This window comes from Poecilia reticulata, linkage group LG17, assembly GCF_000633615.1.
Source record: "Poecilia reticulata strain Guanapo linkage group LG17, Guppy_female_1.0+MT, whole genome shotgun sequence".
In the NCBI taxonomy this organism is placed as follows: domain Eukaryota; kingdom Metazoa; phylum Chordata; class Actinopteri; order Cyprinodontiformes; family Poeciliidae; genus Poecilia; species Poecilia reticulata.
This window is the reverse complement of record NC_024347.1, coordinates 17839564-17860166: the sequence shown is the minus strand read 5'-3', so window position 1 is coordinate 17860166 and position 20603 is coordinate 17839564. Positions and strand designations below refer to the sequence as shown.

The 20603-nt window shown below is 36.7% G+C and overlaps 1 protein-coding gene across 4 annotated transcripts in view; it reads right to left on the bottom strand.

Annotated features, from left to right (window-relative positions):
* The window catches only part of tnn (tenascin N), a 56599-nt gene that overhangs the window by 17733 nt on the left and 18263 nt on the right, over window positions 1-20603 (bottom strand). For all 4 annotated transcript variants that reach the window (XM_008434157.2, XM_017310237.1, XM_008434158.2 and 1 more), the window contains 7 exons: window positions 17336-17533; window positions 16957-17157; window positions 16445-16819; window positions 8592-8725; window positions 8364-8493; window positions 3709-3891; window positions 2943-3032 (listed from right to left, as the gene is read on the bottom strand). In XM_008434157.2, coding sequence (XP_008432379.1) covers window positions 2943-3032; window positions 3709-3891; window positions 8364-8493; window positions 8592-8725; window positions 16445-16819; window positions 16957-17157; window positions 17336-17531 — 1309 coding nt within the window. In that variant the 5' untranslated portion in view covers window positions 17532-17533. The remainder of the gene's footprint in view (window positions 1-2942; window positions 3033-3708; window positions 3892-8363; window positions 8494-8591; window positions 8726-16444; window positions 16820-16956; window positions 17158-17335; window positions 17534-20603) is intronic.

The window sequence follows — 20603 nt, the reverse complement described above, 5'->3', positions numbered from 1 at the left end:
AATTTTCTGTAATAAGGAATTAACAAAAGATAAGGTTTTAAAATATTGTAATKTATGTGATTAATATGGTTTAAAATTATTTTGCGAAAAGTAGAGATAGCCGTTTTTTTTTCTGTTTTAAATAAAGAAAATTAGATTATGTAACAGAACATGTTTAATTTWAATTTTTGTGTAAATACATTGATGGTGTGAAAATAGTTTCCCTCAATTATTTTATAGTGTAAAGACAAAACMATCTTGATTTTAGTCAGACTTTTCACACTGTAGCTTTCCCTACAGGTAAAGTACAAAGTTCAGCTGAGTAGTACCAGTTTATATGAAACATATATATATATTTTTTTTTTATGTAAAAGTCAAGCATATTAAGAAACAAAACTTAATTAAAACAAATTGTACAAAATCTAGATTCTCCTTAGAGCAGTGGTTCTTAACCTGGGTTCGATCGAACCCCAGGGGTTCGATGAGTCGGTCTCAGGGGTTCGGCGGAGCCTCTGCCGCGGAGGTAAAGACACACGTGTGTAAAGTCATGATGACGCGCCCCGCTTTACCATCACTTGCTGCAGAGGATCACGTCACATTGCTTAACCAATCAGTGCTGCGGAGGAGCACTGATTGAAGGAGCTCCACTCTCAGCATGGATTTGAACTTGTGTCTTTAATTACTTCAGCAAAGCTCACAGTTTTTACCAAATTCTGTAGCTTTCGGTGTACTTCTAAATCTGCTCCTTAGTCGCATCTTTTCGGGGTTGCTACTGCCTCTAGTGGCGTGGCGGTGGTAACACATCTAATATAATTGCATTACTAAATCAGAATACCGCAAAGTCTTTTGTGTGTCGGCGGGGGGCGGGGAGGGAGAGGAATAAGAAGGGTTCAGTGAATGYGCATATGAAACTGGGGGGTTCGGTACCTCAAAAAAGGTTAAGAACCACTTAGAGGATGTTAAAAAAGCACAAACTAGGATAAGTAAATAAATAACCAAACATAATATCTAAAGTAGTGGTGAAGTGAAAAGGGTTACGGTTAGTGGATTATAATAATGACATCATCAAGGTGTCGCTTTTCTGAAATATAATTCTAAAAATATGAAATAAAGGGATTTTTCCTTAAATTTTTTAGCTATATTAAACAGTATGCTCTGAGGTCTTTTGGGGGATATTTGAAGAGTCTCAATGAAAGAGYCTGGAAAGGATCAAGAGAGGAAAATGAGGGAAACACAAGGCAGATGGTGAAAGGGAAGATGAAATATGGGGAAAATATTTCCTCTGAGAGGCTTCGGTTATGGGAAACATCAACATCAACTTAGGACAAACCTCAGCTTTTATACTACAGAGACAATTACGCTGTAATTCATTATTTAGTGATATAATGGTGCAGAAAAATACTTTTCTGCACCATTATTCTTGGGTTCCTGCTCAGATTCCTTCTTTAGCTCACCTCCTTTTCTATTYTGACTTATCATCATGTACACATTGATCAATCAACGCATAAAAAAAAAAATGTTTTCACGTCTTCAAATGCTGCCATTGCATCACTTACTGACTCATATATTATTTGAAATATTTGTGCTTGCTTGAAAAAAATATTTCCTCCTTTACGCTTCTTGTATCTCTCATTATTGAATAACCTTGCTGTCTGGGGACGAACAGCATGTTTACCGAGATAAAAGGTTAGTTCTCCTTTTGCGCCACGCCAGTCATCATGAACTAACTGCAACAGCCGAGGACTATCCTCTTCAATCACTTCTAAGCCTGTTCGTGTTACACCTAAAATGAAAGATTGTGGCTACTGGAGTGAAGACAAGCCACTGCCTGTCTGCTGTAGATTAGAGCGTCCGCGCTCACATGCGCACTCAATTACTGCACATGTAAGTGGCACATTCTCACTGGAGGAGGGAAAAAAAACAAAAAACAAAAAAAACATCAGCAAAGACAGGAATCCATGAGTACCTGTCTGGCTTCATAAGATGAGAGGGAAGTCTTAAAAACACGCTGCTAAGCCAGATGACTWAAAATCATTAAATTGGCTGCTGCAGAGTTTGAGAAATGAAGAGACATCAATGTGGAGACTGCTTTTCTGTGTTTTTTTTTTTTTCCCCCAACCAGGTAAGCTCAGAAGGTGGTTGATAGAGAAGCCGGAGGAGGAGGAGTACGAGACAGAAAAATAGAATAATGAGAATAACCGCAGACCTGTCGTGCTGTGTTTAGACCATGCTGAATGTCAAGAGCAGCTGTTAAAGTGAAGATAAAAAAATAAATTCCTCCTCACGTACGAAAACCACTCAACACAAGCAGAACAACATGCTGATATACAGGAATACCAGATGGCATCTGTAAATCACAGACCCCCTCACCTCAACCATCAGGGAACATCTTACGGTCTCTACATTCATATCGCGTTTCTTTTCAGTGACCAAGCTCACCACAACCATTACAGCTTGTCCAGATGATTAGGTAGTAAATTCCAGCTCTCTATCACTAACCCATAATTGTACTTCCTAATGGCCAAATTCATTATATTGTTATTACTGGCTGAGTGTGGAAGCTAATAGCAGGTTGTATCATCTGGTTCATCAGAATGATGTATGATTGATTAAGTGTTGCTTCCTTTTAGGCTCTGATCTCTGGTGAATTACAGATGTCCTGAGAAGAATGACGTGTTGTCTTTGACTCTGCACGCTACCGAACACTAAAAGGAATGCGGTTATGCTTTTTGTGTCTGCATTGCATTTCGATTCCACACGTCCTGGATGTATCATTTATCATTTAACGTGCAATCTTCATTCAGTCATCTACTCTGTCTCCAATCTTTCAAAAATGCATTCCCATGAAAATGGTGCCAGAAAGAAGTCAATTTCGGGACAACAGGGTTCACYGTCTGCTCTCTGGTAATACCAAAGGGTCATATCGAGTCAAGCTGCTCATGAATGCTGATGTGTTTACTGACCTGTRACACCGGTTGCGAAAGAAGCTTTTCCTTTGGTGTTCCCTTTGATGGGCTGCACAGAAATTTGATACTCTGTTCCGGGATATAGACCTGCAAAAAGGCACATTTTCTTTCATTATTAATTACAAACTAAAATGGAAAGCTTTTGCTTTCTTTACTGGTTCTTACATGTCTGAATAACACCCACAACAAATTTGGGGAAAAAAAGATGCTTAGAATAAAGATGTTTAAGGATTTAAAAGCCACAATCACTGAACCAATTTAATGTCATTATCTACCATTTTGACTTGGTGTCTGTTCTACACATTCCAATAATAATAATAATAATAACAATTATAGACGTMATTTTCTAAACACACAAAATGCAGAAGATAAAAGAAATGTGATTCTTGGTCCTATACTATTTACATTGTCTGATCTTCTGTTTGACATCCATTTCCCTGACTATCAAATCTTGATTTTGAATCCAAATTTTAAGAGCAATTTTGACCTTAACTTTTCATTTTGTATTTTTGTAGATGTTGAGATATAAAACTGCATCATTCATGATAGTATACCTATAGTTTTTTTTTAAGAAACCTTAACTTTTGGCATTTTCTAAACTCCAAAGTAATGGGTTGAAATTAAAGCCACAAGAGATTTAAAGGTTAAGTAGTCAGACTATATTTTTTAAGCAATGTAATATTGGCACAGTTTTAACTCCTCACTTTTGAGGGCATTCAGCATTGAGTCTTCAAATTAAGCTCACATTCTCGATATAACTTACCCACAATAGTGTACTTGGTGCGTGCTTCTTGACTCCTCTGAACGTTCAGCTCCTCCTCCTGTCCYGATGGGTCAGTATGTGTCAGTCTGAAGTAATCCACTTCTGCCTGTGGGTTCTTCCAGTCCACTTGGATGGAAACCTCTGTCTGGCCAATGACTTGCATATCATCAACAGTTGAGACATCTGGAAAGCATACAACATTTGATAGAACTGGTTGTGCAGTCAAGAGCCTCTCTAAAAAAAAAGAAAAGTATCCATTATGCCAAGAGTAATCGAATGCATGTGCCCTGGTCAGCCCCCAGCCGTAGTTGATGCTGATTGCTAGTTGATGAATCCTGGACATGTGACACACTGCAAAACCAAAAATATTTTGTATCTAGTTTCTAGTGCAAATATCTTAGTACACTTGAAATAAGACAGAACTAACTCACAAGTGACTTTTCAGCAAGGAATACAAACTTGATTTAAGTCAATAATTCCCCAATATTGATGAAAAGGTACTTATTCCATTGGCAGATTATTTAATTCACAACATGGGAAAATGTCTTGTTATAAGTTAAATAATCTGCCAGTGGTCTACTAAGTGTACTAAGAAATTTGCTTGCATTACAAAACTAGACAAAAACACTGGTGACATTGTATGTTTTTGCAGTGCATTTTGGGGAAAGCACTAAGCAGAAATTACTTTACAGCAATGAAAACAATAGTTATTGTTCTAAAACTGACTCCCAATTTTGACCTTGTGAGGATGCAAAAACAGTGCAAACGACAAAAGATGGTCAAAAGCAGAAGACTGAGATTCTATTTCAAATATAATTTATAAAATGTTTGAGTTTTTTAAGTGGGAAAAAAGTGCCAATTTTAAAAAATATATAACAGTGCAGCAAAGGTATGAATGGAACAGTTATGCGACGATGGTTAAGGGTTAGGGTGAGAAAAAAAGAGGATAATTTCCTGATTTAACACAACTTTTATAAACCACCCAGCAATTATCTTAAGTAACTCAAATTAAACCTGCTTTGTGACCCATGACAAAAACATTTCATGGCCAAAGGGTGTAAAAGGGTTTGCTCAAAAGCTTAGCTTAAAACTCTACATGAACAGACTGGTCATATTGTCAGTGTCTTTACAATGAGCTGAATATCTTCTAACCTGTGTGAAAATCAGACACATTTCTTTGAGAAACTTTCAGATATCTAAAGTCTACAGAACTCATTTGGTGAAGTTAGGAAAGTTACAAAAAGTTATTTGTATCACATAGTTTTAAATGGTAATCAGCTTCAGTTTTGTAGGCAATAAAAATTGCAAAAAAATATATATTTATTGTGGAAGTTACTGAAGAAAAATGACTCAAAGTTTGGCTTGTTTCTATAATAAGGTTGTGAAAAATAAAGTTAGAAGAAGTGCAAAGGAGTAAGACTGTCATYAAGAGGAAAATGTATTTTCTACAAAGGTATGTAAGCTTTCCATTAAGATTAGATTGAGAAAGAGTTAGACTTCAGTAATTAAAGTAAACAAAGTTGCTCTGGTTTATACATTTGAAAAGTCCAATTCTTATGGACCCATCCAAAAGAACTGAAAGAGTCTAGTTCTGTTTAAATAAATGAAAATAGAGGTGAGAGGGCATATGTTTGACCTTCAGTTCACAGTATCACATGGCAACAGGCATTAATGTTGTACATATGCTACCTATATGCTCTTAGAAAAAAAATTATGACAAAGTTGCTAAAATGTCAATTCTACAATAATTTGGTCATTGCTTTTACAATGCTTAATGTGCAACAATGTCTTTGTGCCRTGATATAAATTACTATTCGCCATTTATGAGAAAGGTTGCTTAAGGCCTTTGTACAGAAACCTCAAAATACTAAATGATTTAACAGTTTAACACATCTGATAATAAATCGATTTTTCTCTTACTTAATAGTTTGAACAAAGCTGTTAATTTTAGTGTACATTTTGACTTTTTTTTACTTTCTGAAAATAAAACATTAGTATGATTTATCATTTTATCTTGTTGTGAGGGACCAAGCTCAAACGAGGACAAAAAATGTTCAAAGCAGAAAAAGGTTTAAATTTAATTCTTCAAAGAAACATTAAAGCATAAAGATTTAAAGCAAGAATAAATCAAAGGATAAGTAACAAATTTAGATCCAAATTAACTGAGGTCAACTGAACACAAACAAAACTGACCTCCAAACAAAGAACAARAGGCTGCTTAAATAGGGGTGGAGTAACCTAAATCTACCACATGCGGGGGGCATGACATAACAAAAGAACAAATAAATACAAAATTAACTAAAGAGTTCTATAAAACAAATAAAGCAAAACTAACTTTAATTTAGCACAAACAATAAGTAATATTTAAGTGACAAAATTAAATAAAAATCAGCTTTAGGTCTCCCCCCCCTTCAGTCTTTCAGAAAATGGTGAATGGTTTGACCCAGGTTCCTCCTCCAGCTGGTTCCTATCAGCGGCACCTCAAACAAAAACACAAGTGTAAATGAACCATTCAGACAGACATCAACTAAAGTGTGCACTCATTAGAAAATATATGTCTAAATAAAATAACTAACAGACTRTAAACTATACTAATAAAGAAAAAAATACTAACACGATGTGGTGGTGGTAGGAGCATCCACCACAGTCTTCTACCAAAAACTGGATRATAAAAGTCTTCAGTTTGGTGCTTTGGTCTCAACTAGCCCTTTTTTGAAGAACAATTGTGTTTACAGAGGTTTCGTAATTAATTTTATTTGTTGTTTTTATAGTTTTGTTTATTTATTTCTGATATTTAAAMTGTCTTCCAGCTCCAGTGTTAAATATTCATTAGAATATAAAATTTATTGATCTTTGAGAATGTATGTTCTTGTACTATTTTACAATTACCATTTTATTGCTTGAAAATGGTCCCAAAATAACAATATTACCATTTATCTCAATAACATCTGGGGCAATTTAGAAGCCCCACCTTCTATAGTGTGAAATGACACCCAGACAAAGACTCAGAAGCATTTTTTGCAAATTTTTCATAAAACAGGGATAAGAAATAATTTTATTTACAGATGGGAACCAAATGACAATAGTGATTTTTTTTTTCCCATGGCCAGGACATGCCTCTGGATTTATAACATATGGTGAGAAAAGATATTACAAACATAAAACAAAGCAAATGAAAATGGTTAGCATAGTTTATGTCGGGTTTTTTCTCCCTTTTTTGTTTGAATTTCAAAAGGAAATGGAAAAATATTCACTTAAACCCTCCTTTGAAGTAGACCATTGTTTGAAGTTAAAATGAAAAGTATGCAACCCGCGAAAGGTCTGCCTCACATTGCGTCTCCTCACACAGCGACAGGCCAGATGATGCGGTGTTTTCTTGTGGATAAAGCCCTGAAGTATGGTGCTTTCTTTTCCCAGCAAACCAGCTGAACCGCGCGGCAAAATCCAACTCGTCTCCTTCCTTCTCATTAACTACATAAATCCAGACAAGAAATCCCTTCCTCTTCACATCTGTCTTCTACCACATCTGTGAGTGGCAGTTTATAGTAAATACATCCATGCAACAGTTTCCTTGTAATTACCATAAAATGTAATGCCTAACCAGAGCCTAATGAAACACTTAGTAATTTCAAACTTGCTTTAAAACACAATATATGGAGCTTGATAAGTAAAAGGTTACAGGAAAAAAAGACCTACTAAATCTACAGCATATATTTATCTATATGCAAGATTTTGACATGTATGCAGTTTTTTATATCGTTTTTATCAACACAAAGTTTTGAAACTGGTAAAAGTCAGACTTATTAGCATTTCAAGATTTCAAACTTGAAATGTTTAAAATCGCATTTATTGTTATTGTTATTGCAGTTCTAGCCAGGCAATAATTTCATAACAATTTTGAGTCTTTGATGATTTGTTTGCAGATTGTTCAACCGGGTTGACAACGTCAAGAATTGTGAGCACAAACTTTATTTCATTGTGGATTTTCTCTAACCTACACAGTAAATCTGTTCTTAATGTCAACACCCAGCTACTAAWTGTTAACCAGCTTTATCAATTCCAAACCCATTTCTGATCTGTCTTSAATATCAGTGTCCTAACAGAACTCACATTACAGCCCACTTTTCACCTATCAAGTTGATTAATCTAAAATAATTTCCCAGCTTGAGTCTATCGGATTCTAGGGGGTTTCTTCAAGTCTTTTTTGGGCAAGACTATTTAAATTTTGGAACAACTGAATCTTCCAATAGGAAAGCAATCCCAAACACAGATCCTGATTTTGAATGAGAAAGCAGGCCAAAGCATTTAAATTGTGGAGATTCACTTGAACCCTTTTTAAAATGTAAGGGTTTTGACCAAAAGCWGAAATAAAATCTAGGATTTAAGCAAAAAAATTAGTCGCATAACCAGCCAAAATGATGCAAAAAGCTTATTAATGGCCGACAACAAACATATAACCAAGGTGCACCTTGGTGAAGAACATTTAATTAGCGAGTGTGTATAATTTTGACGGTGTGGAACAAAAGAACACAATAAAATATTGTGCAGACACTTCTGGGTTGTATATATTTCGGGTTAAAATAAACGTTTAGATGCTCAAATGTGGTCAGTGGCAATTTTTGATATGAGCAATAAATAGTAAATGTCAATCTCACCCGTGGTGGCTTCAATCATATCTGCTTCACTCTGAATCTTTTTGATGACAGCGTAGACTTGGACAACGTAGGTAACACCAGGTGTGAGTCCCGTAATGCGGTAGGAATTCTCTGAGTTGGAAATCCGAACCTGAGATACAGTTACAGAAAAGGATGCTTGGAACCAATCCAGGAAAATACAGTTTAGTTTGACACGAAGCAAGAAAAGAAACCACAACAAAWATGTACCTCCTCCATGGCACCCTYATCAAATTTAGGATGATAGGTCAGCATGTAATACTCTGCCCCTTGGACAGACTCCCACTCCACCAGGAGAGAAACATCCGTCACTTGGACCAACCTCAGACCCTGAGGTGTGAGGACTAAAAGAGAAACAAGACAAACAGAGGTCAATTCCACAGGAGAACGTATAATAAATGATATTTTCACTGGCTAATTGTACTCTCTACTTTTCTTTCCCTTTCTATTGTGGTGTTTTCAATCTTAAGTGCTATATTCACCGTCATGGCACAACCAATGCAAAAGTAGCCTGTTATCGCTAAAAGCTGAGAAATCCAAGCACGCTTGAAAGACACTCTGTTTTGGTGGTTTTACTTCAAAATGGCAATGTGCTTCAGTGGAAATTATGCAAAAGGTTAAAATACAGGGACATAAACAGCTTTTAAGGGCAGAAAAACAGCATATTTGGAACTAATTTTGTCTAATGACTATTAGAATTAATTGCAGAGAAGGAATTTATGAGGTTCCAGTGATATTCCACAAGGCAGAATCAGGAAGTTTTTTTTTTCTTTCTTTTTGGTGAGTACTCCTTTCCATGCAGTAGCWTTTAGTTAATACCCCTGATACAACTCAAAGCAAGATCAACAATCTGTTTTATATTATGTTAAACCAGGTGGAGGAGATAAATTAACAATGTTAAGACTATAAACCTGGAATGCTTATGCATTGCTTCAAGTTAAAAAAAAAGGAAAAAAATAATGTACTGTAAATTATTAAGTGACATAACATTTGACCAAAAAAAACATCAAAAACCTTAAAATGACAAGCTTAAAATGGCAAATCTTCCTCATGTTTGAAGTGCAACCTGAATGYCCTTCACTAAGAAGAGATTGACTTCCATCATCCATGTGTTAAAATGGAAAGTAGCTAGATAAAACAAAATMTTTTCACTGTGTTCCTTTATGTGGTTCTTTTCTGCACACCTATCACCACTGTTATTGCACACACCCTGTAACAACACACTGTGTTTTCTTTGGGKTTTTTTGCCTGCCTGGTGGCCTTCYTCTTTTCCTTTTCACCTTGACAATCCCTTTAACACGGCATCTCTATTGATGTTGGATTAGGTGCGATTGTACCGACACACGRAGTTGCAGATCTGTTTGTGCTTATTCTTTGCAACTTCAAGGCCAAATACTTTGAAGTGACTGAAAGTTTGACATGGCCGACCTGCTACTGTGTCAACATCTAAATTGTTAATCTTTCTGTTCTGCAATGGAAATCTGTTTGTTTCATAATATCTCCCTGCTTTAACTTTCTGGCATATTCCTTAATGATGTCACTTGTTCTCCAGTGTTCTCTAACAAACCCATTTGACAATCAAAGAATAACTGGATAGATATAAATTACACACAGATAAACTATGTACCATTCAGGCGACTTCTGTGCTGGATTTCATTTAGACTCATCAGGGTCTGTAAAGGGTCTGAAGATGTATGCCTGGTTTGCTTTTCAGACATTGATTGGTTACAGCACTATGTTTTTATGGTGTAAAGCTCTTTGAAGTAGATTGTTGCCGAAATGTGCTGCACAAATAAACTTGATTTGACTTGCAAAATAAAACTTGGAAACCTGCAGGTCACATTTCCTTCCACTTCACAACTAGGGGCTATGTTGTGTTTGTTTATTAGACAAAAACCCAGTAATGCACTAAAGTTCATGATTAACATGATCACATGCAACAATGTAGAATTTAAGCAAGGGAAAGATTGTTGAAGAAAGATTTGAAACTTGGTAACACTTCAAATTTCTAATATCGTATAGCACCAACAATCACTCTCCACGTCTAGCCTACCACTGCTCACAGTTTCTGTGTTTCTTACTTTAGATTTGATCCAAAATGCAATTTTCTAATCTGCTCCTGTGGCAGCAGAGAGGTTAATTGTGTGGCATCCTTAGCAGGACAGGTGATGTCTTGGGGAGAAGCCGGACGGAGTCCCCTAATGACCGATTACTGTTATGATATCCCTGTGGCGTTATGTGACCTGTTGTCATATGTTGTCTAGATGCTAAAGATGGTGTGATCATGGGTCAACCCCACTGAAAGAACCTCTTTGGCAGCTCCATTTGAAATAATTTCAAGGAGAGATGCTTTGAATTCAACACCTTGACCTTTTTACTTTGACTGACTTGATTTCTATTCTCTATACATTCGTCTATGACAATGAAATCAACAGCTTCATATTCTCTGATACCAAGCCATGTTCAAATTGGCTTGGTATTTGAAAGCCACTTCAAATACCAAACCACTTGGCATTGAATCGGGGAAGAAAAATAATTTCTTTTGAACAGTTTACTGTAGCAAGTCGTTTCCACCAAGCTGATGCCATGTGATTGGCTGATTCACTATTTTTGTCAACGTAAAATTAAACGTGTATCTAATAAAGTACAGCGAGTTTATGTAATTAAATTGACCATTTTTTTCTCAGATTCTTTGAGAGCTTTAAAGGTACTTTCTCTCAAAAGAAATCCTAACTGCAGAAAACCTTCATTTTACCATTAAACAATACTGAAACCATGCAGTCTAGTGATGGATTTTACGATTTAGAGTATACAGTTACAGTTTCAAGGAGTTTTCAAATGAAACCGCTTAATGGATTTTCACATCTTTCAGTATCCATCCTGTGAATAAACTCCTGCATTAAAAGCACAACGACATATAGTGGATCTGGGGGTAAATTAATAAGAAACCAGAAGATATTTTAGAAAGCTTGAAAGAAGTGCAAGTTGAATTGTGCCAGTTGTTAGTTTGACAGCTACCATATCCAGCAGCCCTGGAGTAGCTCTAATTTAAGATCCTCATAAAAACACACACCTTAAGGTCACAGAGAGAGAGTTAGTGTTTGCTCTCCCAAGTCCTTCCTAACAGGAGTTTTTTTTAATTATTATTTCAAAAAAAGAAATGCTGAATAAAACATTAGMTGTAGTTTAATTTATTTATTTAAGGAGCAGGACTTCAATAAACACTGTATGGTGATATGAATATCCATATTAGTACCCTGCAAATTGAATTATATATTTTTTTCTGTACTCAATTGTACAGTATATAGCATGGCAGAGAAATTGTTGTTCTTTGTTTTATGTAAGCTTCTACATGCTTTTACACCTGGGTTCAGGCTCAGGTAGATGAAAATCCTGTAAAAGGTTTTTTTTTAATAATATTTAATAATAAATATATGTAATATTTTTCTGTATATTCACTAGTCTGATTTAGATGCTATGCAATGACCAGGTAACATGAATAATTGGATTTGTCTTAGTCTCTACATAAATAGTTTCAGACTGTTGGTGTTAATTTGTTTGCTAGTACATTTTAAAATAATAATGACACACTTCTAAAGGAAAATCCCACCAGAATTCCTGTGTAGAGGCTTTAACAAAACCCTAAAGACATTTCTTAGGGTCATGGTAAACACATGACCTTATGTGACTGGAAGACAGCTGAAAGACGGATTGTCCTTCAAGATAATACCCTGCAAGCTTAAGGATCTCAGTAGCTATGGGCTACAGAGCCAGTTAGGTGTCAACCTCTCAGTGAGGGGAGTTAGAGGGGAAGGAATCAGCACAACAATAGATACACCTTCTAATTTCCAGGATATTCATTAAGTTTGTATTCTAAAATCTTTAAAATTGGTAGTAATCTTTGTAAATCTATGGATCATGTTATCTGGTATAGCATGTACCACTGAAAGTAAATTTTAACAAATTTGCATCCTGTTAAAGGTAGCTTTCATGACAAAACACAAGAATTACCAGGGGATGATCTTTCTTTTAACCTTGACTGTAATGTCATTCGCATTACTCATACAACACATTTTCTTCCTGCCCCTCGTTTTAAAGTCAAATGTTCAATACCTAAAATCACTAACAACTTTTCAATTTGGAGCGTTTGTCATGCAAAAGATGATATTTACAAAGACTTTTCTTATGTCATAGTCTGCATGAAACACAATCCTTCGATTATCCTCTGGGTGCATCCAAGGAGTAATCTGTTATGTTTTTTAGTGAGATGATGGAGTGTGTCTGTTATTGGCAACTACTTGTTATGTCGTCAACATTTCCATTTTTGTTTTCCTGGCTAGGAGGCAACAGATCTCAAACCCATTTTCATTGAAAGCTTTTTCCATTTTGTTGGCATCTTGTTACATCTGTCTTGTCTGAGACATTAAGCAGTCCCATCCAGCAGTGGTTTTAGTCTTTAAATGGGAGCTCCTGTAAAATAGTTTAAAGAATTTCTTGGAAAATTAAATCAATCAGAATTATTGATTGTAAGTGGTTACAGTATATGATTGACTGATGACATAAAAGAGCACACATGCTTTTAAAGGTTCTTGTTACAAAACTTCATGACAGACCTGTCTGAAGATGTGAAAAGAAAACTCTCCAAAGCTTTGCTAGTATTTGTTGTCTCTTACTGCTCTTTTTGCATGTTTAAACCTTAACTAATTTTGATGAAAGAAGATTTAAAAAATTTAAGATAAAAAGGCTAAAACTTTTGTGATGCTTTAAGACATCTCCCACATAACCTAAGTGATCATTAACTTGGCCAAAAAAAAATAAAAAAATGCGAGCTGTGAAGGGGTAAATAATAAAAAAGGTCTGCATCTAATTAGAAATCAATGGGCAAAGTTATTCATTTCACAAAAAGTCAGATTTTTATCTCTTATGTAATGGAATGAGAAATCAGTATTGAAAATCTAACTATTTTTTCTTACTGAATCCAGACTTGGAACATGATAAAAATCCATTTCCATACTTTGCCTGGCTTTTCAAGACCATGCAGGAACCCGTCTGTCTAGCTTTTAAAAGTTTCCTCATTTTCTCTGGACATTTCTGATAAAACAACTCTGGGCTAAAAGGCATTTTTAAAACTATCCATCCCATAATAATGGCAGTCGGAGTCTTATTCATGACAGATGGGACGGAATTGTTTAGTAGATGCTTTAATTGTGATAGAAATATTCCTGTCAGATAGTGTTATATATATTTTACCATCTAATCAACCATATGTCTAATGTAGTGTGAGACATCCGTCTGTGTTTGCTTACTGATGTAAGTGAAGAGTTTCACCCTCCTGTTGCTCATTGTGTAAATTGCTGTAAGGGAGGCCTGTGTGCATAGAGGATAGGAAGCAGTTTCAGCCTGATGGTCCAGTACTTTAAGGCAGTGCAGTTTACTTTTGGGTTTGTTTTCCAGGTTGAAAATTACRTATTAAATAACTCTTAAATCCACAATAGTCCTGAGTGTCTGCAACATATAAAGAAAATCAGTGGCTGTGGCATTTCTAATGACAAAGTGACATTCCAAGGGAGCACATAGGATCTGTACTGTACAGTGCTGCCAGAAGAAGGCAGCGCTGATTTATTGGCATATAAATATCCTCATTTAACATGGATTGTATTCATCTTTTATAGAAAAACCGCATGAAGTCCTGTCCCCTTAACAATATGTTCTGCTGGCTTGAAAAGCTCCTGAGCAAAGGTCCGGTTGCTGCAGTCATGATCGCAGTGTTCAGGAAGCGTTTGTCCTTCCTTTCATTTCATCCCCCACTTCTTTCACTCTGTGTGTTCTCAATGTTTTCCCATCTGTCTTTTAAAGTATCCAGGTGGACTTGACATTGCCGGCAGCTACCTGACAGAGCTGGTTTTCATTTTCTCCTCACAGTGCATCATTCTTTGAACTCATCACGAGACCGTGTTTTTTTAGACAGTTAACACTAAAGTTGATAGGAATATAAAGACTCTGAGATCARGTTACATTCGTTCATTCTTGCTTGCTCCTCGTCTGTTTTTCTGTGCTACAAGATTTCTGCCACTTTAACAGATTTTCCCTTTCTGCTGGTCTGGAGGACTCTAGCAGAACTTAAAGTCTGCCTGCAAAACCTTTGTTAACAGGGTATCCTGATCAATATTTGTTATAGGATTGGAGTGCAGTTCAATTTAAAAAAAAAATTATTTTTTTTTGTTCAAAACTGTGTTTTTGTCTTCACAAACATAGGCCTTGCATATTATTTTATTGATCTATCGAATTTGGACTGGGATTAAGAATCTTAAGAGTTTTGCATTCATAACAATGGCGATCACAGTGAGAGACTGTATTTGTTGCTGCAGCTCACTGTCGTACAATGTTATCCGGAGAGAACTGTCAATATGAGGAGAGCTACGACTTTGGCATAACTCTCTATATCAATGTAAGCCAGCCGCTTAGTACTTGCAGATAAGCATGTGACCCTGTTTATATGATTTATTACGAAGCTGCACAACCACTTTGCACTGAGAGATAAACAGTTTTTATGATGGTCCCTTAGGTGCAATAATGCACTGGTTTATATGTGGTCTATTCAGACTAGAAGAAGATTATAAGTGCAGTTTTTGTATCCTAGTTGTCAGTGTGAGATAAATTATCCACATTGGGAAAACAGCAAATTGCTCATCACTGCATTTCTTAAAAAAAAAAAATCTTAGCCATTGCTGATTTATTGCTGCTGATGATATGACCATTTATTATTGTTATCCATTATGTGTTTGGCATCACCTTCTGACAGGGACTATTATCGTCGTCACCGGCATGTACAGCCAAAGCTGTCAGAAAAATTTGGGTTGTGCACAATTGTCTGCAGAGAGCTCTAATGCTGTGATTTCCAGTCCTGGTCCTCGGGACAGTCAGTCAGATATTTTCCTGAACCAGCACACCTGAATCAAATGAATGCAATACCTGGTCAGCATGCCATTAAGYCCTGCAGAAGCCTGGCAATTATCTCTATACTGAAGTTAGATGTAGAGGCAGGGAAACACCAAAAACATGCAGGACAGAGAGTTCTGAGGACCATGATTGAAAACCACTGCTCTAGTGGACTGTAAAGAGCAGGTACAGAGGCTCTTAGGTCACATAGGCTTTACAATCAAGGGAATAGTTGAGTGGACAAGGAGGAACTGCTACAACCTATGTTGGTACAGCATGTATGTACGAACATACTGCACCAACACCTTTTCTGTGTTCAAGAAAAGCTGATACTGCAGCGCCGTAAAATGTTCAGAGTTTGTAATATCAGTGATATCAGCAGCAWTTAGCACACACCTGGTGAAACTGTGCATGTGCTGAGCTSCTTATACAAGCTATTTCTCAGTGAAACACTGGTAAAACTATTATTAAAGGGAAAGACCAAGAGTTTCTTAAAGAGATAGAAGTTCAATTTCAACAAAGTCAAACAAGCAGCATTTTATAACCACTGATGGCAACAGTTACTTGATTATGCTATAAAATGGCATTATGTGACTGGAAAATACATAATACTACCCCTTAAACAAAAGTATTGGGTTTTGGTTTTGGCATTATTTTAACCCTCTGGCAATCATGAGTGCGAGGCCATTTGGCTCTCAAAAACTTTTTAGTCTGTGYGCAGTCCAGCGGGGTTGCACTGACCTCGCATGTACCTTTACAAGTTTTTTTTGTGTGTGAGTGGTTTCAGGAACTATTTGATTTTGATCACTGGAGCCTACAACTTCTGTCGATCACATACTATGTCATGCTATGATAAAACGTATCGTCAGAAATGGATGAAAAAGTACAAATGAAAATTTAAACCACTATTTAATATGTTACTATTAAGCAAACAATTGGACTATCTGACAGGCTTTGGTCCATAAAACCCTGCCTTAACCTGTAAGAAACTGAACTGCTAAATTGCTGCAGAGTTGATAACTTGTAATTTGTTCTAGCACAGGCTAATTGTTGATATCTTGAGAAATGTATTTAAAACRTTTGWAATTCARCATGTTTTGTGTTTATCATTTGAAATGCCTTACCTAAAGAACAATCCTCTCCATAGAAGCCTTCTTCACAGACACATTGACCATCCACACACTGCCCATTGCCACCGCAGTCATTAGGACACGTCGGGGTACTGCAGTCTTCACCGGTAAAATGAGGGAAACACACACATTTTCCATCTCTGCACTGCCCCTTATCATTGCAGTCGCCTGGACATGCCAGCTGGCTGCAGTCTTCTCCTGTGTAACCCTCATAGCATACGCATTTCCCATCTACACATCGGCCATTGTCGTTGCACTCATCGGGGCAGGAGGACACGGAGCAGTCAGGGCTTTCCCATCCTGGGTTACAAAGGCAGCTGCAGGTGTCTTGCTGGTAGGTACCATGACCACTGCAGCTTGTGTCTACACCTTAACGCAAAAACATGACAGAAGGAAACACTGTTGGTGGCTGAATGTTATAACTTATCTTGAATGGCCATTTACTTCAGGTGGAATAGCTGACTGCTTATTCTTTCTGCTTAAATGCAATGTTTGTGACAGCTTACCTGCAACACCTCCTCTTCCACAGCATCCTTGAGTGCACTGGGTCTTTAGGTAGGTGACTTCTTCTTCCAGTCCATTGATTCTGTACAGTAGGTCTTTGAAGCTTTCTGATTCCTCACAATCACACTTGGGTGTTTGCAGCCTAATGTTATGTTTAAAGATGATGTCATTTTCTCCATTGGTTAYGGTATCTTGCTGCAGACCTACAAAAAAAATTACACTCTTCAGTTTTTGACGCTAATAAAAGCACAATGTAAAAATGTTCAACCCAACTACTTTAAAAATATGTGTTTACATTGCACGCTACATTCCAATTTCTTCTGTAATTGTTGTAAGCTGCCTATACGCATGTTTTATTTATGTTTGTCTCATCTGTTTGACCTGTCTTGTGTGTTGGCAGATGCTCCACGGTGCAACCAGAGCTTCCTGGGATGTCAAGCTTATAGATGTGGCTGAAGGTGAGTCCCTGCTCTGTGCCAGAGGAATCTGGCTGGTTGTCTGTRCAGCGCACATGGTGTGACACAGTGCAAAGTATAATCAGCAGGCACAGGGCCCTCCACAGGAGTCCAGCGCTCATTGCTGCAAGAAAAGATATGTGTTATTTTTTTTTTAGTTTTTTTTTCTGCCTCAAAATAGACCTTTGGTGCCTACAAATCACATTAAGTATTCACAGACTGTTCTAGCAACTTTCAAGCCCAAATGTAAATGCAGAAAATKTATTTCACCTTGAAAATATTTTTTATAACCACACATATTTTTCTTACCAAGTTTGTCATATTCTGGGACTGAAGGWACACGTTTTTGTTGTTGTTTACAGTAAAACTAGTGATTAAAAATGCTTAGCTATTTCCAAGCTGTAAATGTGTCATAAAACATTGCACCATGAAATAGTAAAATGGAGAAAATGTAGCTTTGCACCAAAACTCGGTTTAGTGTTCCAGGATACAAAACATTATTGTAGTTATGTTTCTGCTGATGCATGTTAAAGTTGCTTTTTGTTGTTGCATTTTGTCAAAACCTCTCCCTTTTCTGCCTTTTTTCTGTTAGGGTAGGGAAGGGTCAGAGTGGGACAGGTGGATTCTAGAACTACTGGCCTTTACTTGCAGTAGATTATATTGGACATGGATGGAGACATGCTGCAGAGCTCCAAAGGTCGGGAATAAAACCCCAGAMAACTGCATGGAGGACTAATAAGAAAGAGMGGTTGTGGCCACGCTACTTCTCCACTACTTGTCGCCACAGGGTTTTCTTTTCCACTTGTTAAAATTTATCACAGCTTTTCTGTTCATCATATTTTACCCAGAGAGCAATATGCTAAAGTTATGGACTAAACGCAATCACACTGTAATTAACCCAATCCCTGGTCTACTGACCACACATGGTCAATCAAATGTTGCTCGACTGGAAGCAAATTAGGAAAATCTCATTTCAGTGTTAGGGCAACCATTACGCTGTGCCTTTGCTACCCTTCAAACAGAGTCGACCCTACCTACACCTTTCCAGGCCACCCGGAAAGGATGYGTTTTGTTTAATCAAACAAAATTAAAGAAAACACACTAAAAGAACAATGATTATTTGACTCAAGTCTCCATTGATGTAAGACTATCATGAAGAAACCAACCGAGGCYACTCTACTTTTCCACTACTTGTCGCCACAGGGGTGAACCAAGGTTYGATTTAATAAGCTTATAGCATTTAAAGGAAGATTAAAACTCAGTGTAGACTACTACTAACCAACTAATTGGTTCCAGTGGTTTTTTAAATGTTGRTGTATTTGTTTTCTTCAAATGATATCACTGGAATAGCCTACCGAATGTGGGACAGCTCACAAGTAAATGGAGAATATATTTGTATTCATGCTTCACTGGACCAGAACCCTGACTCTTGAGGTTGAATAAGGTTTTCTTAAATTGTTTTCAGAGTTCAAACTTGAGTCAGGAAAGGACGTCTATTTAAAAACAATCCATAAACTCTAGTATACTCAGTAAGGCGAACAGCTGTTTATTTAATCTCAGAAAATTTGAGCCATGAAGTCATTGCGCATGAGTGGGTTTTGTAGGTGCTGATGCAGCCCCTCCACATTAAAAAGCATCAGAATATGAGCAGTCATCACTTAGCCAGAGATTATTTTGGGTTGAAGTATGAAATTTGCTTGTTCAGGCATTTGCAAAGCTGCAGAAAGGGCAGAAACTGTTCTAATGATGTCATTGCATGTATTGACAGTGATGTCATGCTAACATGAAACCTTGCAGCGGCTTCCCCCAAAAAACCCAAATAACATGCTTTAAGAGGAGGGTACCTTTTAAAATCTTGAGAAGGTTATTTTGGGTTTTGGTCTGTATTTAACCTTCTGGTAGAAAAAAGAAAGAAAAAAGTTTTAAACTGGTGGAGACTTCTGTGTGGAGCTTGTGTGGTCTGGAAGAAACACACGTCCAACAGATGTTGTTGGAGGACATATGAGCAATAAATGTGCATTGGTTGTCAAATGGAAGCTACATATTATATATACTGGATAAAGTTTTTCTTTAGTTAAAATTGAGTAATAGYTGAATGTTGCAGAGTAAGTCTGTAAAACTGCAGGTACAATAAAATTATTTTAATAGAGGCGTAGAGACAAAAAAAAAAGAAAACGCCCTTAATTTCAGGTTTCAATTTGACTTACTGTAAAATCTCGATAAAATCAATTAATTTTAAATAAAGTTATTGAAAAGATCAAACTCCTTATTCAGAAAACCCAGGTGTCTCAACAAAGCTTGCTGCGTATAGGATGGGAGAACATCTGGAAAAGTTTGAAATGAGATGAGAAATGAGCCAAAATAATATGATTGAATACAGGCATATCTTTGGCCAGATTATAAAACTGTCAACAATTGGACATAAATCCAACCCATCTTTCATTCACTATCATTACATGACTTGGGGCAAATCCTCTGCAGGGKTAGGGGGCCTAAAGAAATCTTACAATATGCCACTTTGCTGAAAGCTGAACACAAGTTGTTTTCCTCCATTTGCATATGAATCATAATTATGGTGATTTACCTTTTTCATGGAAGATAAATAGATTTGTATAAACATGAGTTCAAAACAATTTGTATTTTGTTGACCATTTTGGATTATTTCCRGACTTATAAACCGTCCACAAAATTCCACCTATGAAATATGTCAAATTGCTTTGATYAAATGCCAAATTTAAGCAATGTTTAAAAATTAGAATGTGGAAAAAAAAAGAGACTAAGGACATTCAAGTTGATCAGCAGACAGTAGCCACATGATAGACAGAATAGTGCAGTCAAAAGCTCTACCAGATGAAGAGCCTCGGTGGCCATGTTTGTTGCTCCCTGCTGAGGGTTTATTTATTTTCAGACCCTTTTCTTGTTTCTATTAGAGACCATAGCACTTTGGCTGTATGCACAGAAAGCAAAAGGCTGCAACTGACAGAAAATGACAGAAAGGGAAGACATATGAAGAGAGGAAATGTGTGTCACTCAGTGCTGTGATGGATGTAAAGACTGAAGGAAGATGAAATGTAAAAATAGTCCTTAAACCTGCTTATGAGTAACTTGGAAAATAGATTAACTCAGCCCCCCAATAAGAAGTTTGAATTTTAATGTCTTTGTGTCAGTCAAATTTGGAGAAGACGTGTGGGCTG